Here is a 2,678-nt window from a genome sequence, read left to right as displayed (position 1 = left end):
CACCAATACCTGAGGGCAAGTATTGGATGTAAATATACATTTTGGCAGTCAAAGGTAATATTAGTACTGTTACCGTTAACCCTGAGATTATCTCTGATGAATTGAGCTGGCTTGTAAACACTAAAAAAAAACTTTAGCTTATAAATTATGCCAACAGGTTAGAGCAGTGGGAGGAGCTTAACACATGACTATAAAGACCATGTCCATAATGACAGGGACAGAATAGAAACACTGCAAGAAGAAAGAAGTCACATTCTTTGTCTTGCAGCTGCTTTTTACACACTTCTCTGCAAAGAGAACATTCTTTGGAATCCAACAAAAGAAGTAAGTACACGCTTTTGCCACAATAACTTGTAATACTGTAGATTTTTGTCACAATAACTTGTAATACTGTAGATTTTTGTCACAATAACTTGTAATACACTACATGTGTTGTTACAATAACTTTTTCTCCACCCTTTTTTTGGCCAAGTACCTCTGTAGAATATTGTTTAGCAAAGGACCCTCTAACCAGAGAAAGGTACTTTTTGGTAGAAACACAAATTACTTTACATAATATATTATATGTACCGTATCTATTACAGTCTGAATCTATATTTATCTCTTGTGTTCTTATTTGAAACACTTGAAAATAAAAATACATAGTGCCTTCAAGTATTACCAGAGTTACTAGTACCTCATGTTCTAAAAAAAAATAATAATAATAATTCATCTCTATCTATAGACTAATGCAGTAATATACATTTTTGATCACATGTCCAATACATAATGTACACAATAATAGACAAATTGTATAGAGCAATGTAGCAATACACTCTACGGTGTAAAAAGTAGTGTAGTAAAAAATACACACGATGAGAATGGCATACAAAAATGTTCGGTGGAAACTGCAATATTGTTGTGAATATTTGAATTTTGATATTGACATTTTGTGAAAGTTGTCCTGATTTTAGAAATACTAACAAGTAACACGTACTGTCTAAAAGAAAGCAAAGGTTAAAAAACAAACTTACTATATAATTTATTGTGTTATTGATGTCACAAGATCTAAAGCTCTTAAATCATTAATATAAACTTTTAATAAGTAGGAAGGCTAAACTGACACATTTTTTAACATTTTCATGAAATAATTAATGAGAAGGGAAAAAATGTAAACAACTGTGACTAATAAAAGCGTTTTTGGTATATATAAATCTATTTGAATCCTTGCTCTAATCTTTTTTGGTCCCAGAACATGAGCCGAGTGTGACCTCAGCTAATGCAGATGATCTCTGACACAAAGATGATTAAATATGAAGAACATGTCAGACATAGACAGTATAATAGCAAGTAATACATAAGACAGGGTGGTATTTGTTTTTGGGGTACTTCAATTAATTATTGTCTTTATTTCTTGTTTGCAGTCCAGAGCCTTGAAGATGAACACTGAAGCAGGAGAAAGAGGAAACACAGCTGCTCCTCCAAAGTTTAAGCAGAAAGAAACGAGGCAGTTCAAGAGCAAAGCTCCTAAAGCTGGACAGAAGGGGTAACAGAAAAAAACACTCATTCAAAAACTTCATCATTTTCCACATTTACAAGTCACATATGTCTCTCATACTGTACTTTCTTCCAAAGATTTGACAATGATGTTCCAGGGATGGAGGGTCTTGGAGGTAAGTTCTACTTGAAATATTCATGTTGGAGATCACTAATGTTTACTTTGGATGCTCTTCATTTGCGTGTGCAGACTCTGCAGTAGTTTGTCCCTGGGAGGCGTTTGGTGACATGGAGCTCAGCGACTTGGCTCAGTTTGGCATCGTCTGAACTCCCAGCGTGGTTTTATAATCACTGGTACCTCAGTTTTCGTTAGTGATCCGTTCCAAAACAACCAAAGACATTTGTGTTCCAGAAACCCAAACATGTAACCCTACAGAACAGTCTAAAAAGAAGAGTACATTTTACTTGCAGAAAACAATGTTGAATAGATATAAGCCATGAATGAAATCTGGAAAATGAACATCTAACATCACGTTTACAATATTAAACACTCATGTTGGCAAAGACCAAGATGAGCATAGAAGGAGGAAGTACCTTCATATTTTACTACAACTTCTATCATGAATTCACTCGTGTTTCTCACCTTTGTTATCAAAGTGCTGTCACTCTCAACTTTTTTCTGGTCCCAGGGGGATTATTTTGCATTCATACTAATTAAAGTACAGAGACGAAGTCCCCCAACATTTGAATTCTTTTTTTGGACATTCCATTCTGAGTTTGTTTGGTGCTATGTTTATAACCTCGATACAAAGAAGTAAAACTTGGGCATACGTATTCGTCACAAGAGTGGGTGAACGAAAACTGAGGTATCACTGCACATTATGTATGTATATGTACTGTACAGTAGAAATGTAGATCACAGAAGCTTTTCTCACACAAAATGTATGTATGTAATTTATTTGCGCTATTAAAATATCTACTTCTCAACGTCTACCAATCTTCATCAACTTATCCTTCCAATAATATTTCTAAACTTCAACAGTTCAGTTTTATTTATTTGCTTTCCAAAGTAATGGGGTTTTTTTTTTGCATTTACTCAATGTTTTCTTCCAGTGATTATATTATCAGCAACCATTCATACGAATGAATTGTTAGTAAACATTATTTGGAAAAGAAAGGAGTCTACCATAGAAGTGCTGCAC

The 2,678-nt window shown here is 34.1% G+C and overlaps 1 protein-coding gene across 1 annotated transcript; it reads left to right on the top strand.

Annotated features, from left to right (window-relative positions):
• Positions 1–226: 226 nt before the first annotated feature.
• LOC133663630 (retinal cone rhodopsin-sensitive cGMP 3',5'-cyclic phosphodiesterase subunit gamma-like) lies at positions 227–2,678 on the top strand. The gene is made up of 4 exons (XM_062068249.1): positions 227–324; positions 1,404–1,525; positions 1,615–1,652; positions 1,727–2,678. The coding sequence occupies exons 2-4, from the start codon at positions 1,419–1,421 to the stop codon at positions 1,801–1,803; spliced, it is 222 nt and encodes a 73-aa protein (XP_061924233.1). The 5' UTR covers positions 227–324; positions 1,404–1,418; the 3' UTR covers positions 1,804–2,678.

Source organism: Entelurus aequoreus, linkage group LG02 (genome assembly GCF_033978785.1).
Source record: "Entelurus aequoreus isolate RoL-2023_Sb linkage group LG02, RoL_Eaeq_v1.1, whole genome shotgun sequence".
Taxonomy (NCBI): Eukaryota; Metazoa; Chordata; class Actinopteri; order Syngnathiformes; family Syngnathidae; genus Entelurus; species Entelurus aequoreus.
The sequence above is the reverse complement of the archived record's forward strand: the minus strand, read 5'-3'. Positions and strand labels throughout refer to the sequence as shown.

Bases quoted from the DNA above. Each gene is read 5' to 3' on its own strand.
- LOC133663630 (XM_062068249.1), top strand. From the start codon at position 1,419: ATGAACACTGAAGCAGGAGAAAGAGGAAACACAGCTGCTCCTCCAAAG. The intron at 1,526-1,614 runs GTAACAGAAAAA...TTTCTTCCAAAG, and splicing joins CCTAAAGCTGGACAGAAGGG to ATTTGACAATGATGTTCCAG. The intron at 1,653-1,726 runs GTAAGTTCTACT...TTGCGTGTGCAG, and splicing joins AGGGATGGAGGGTCTTGGAG to ACTCTGCAGTAGTTTGTCCC.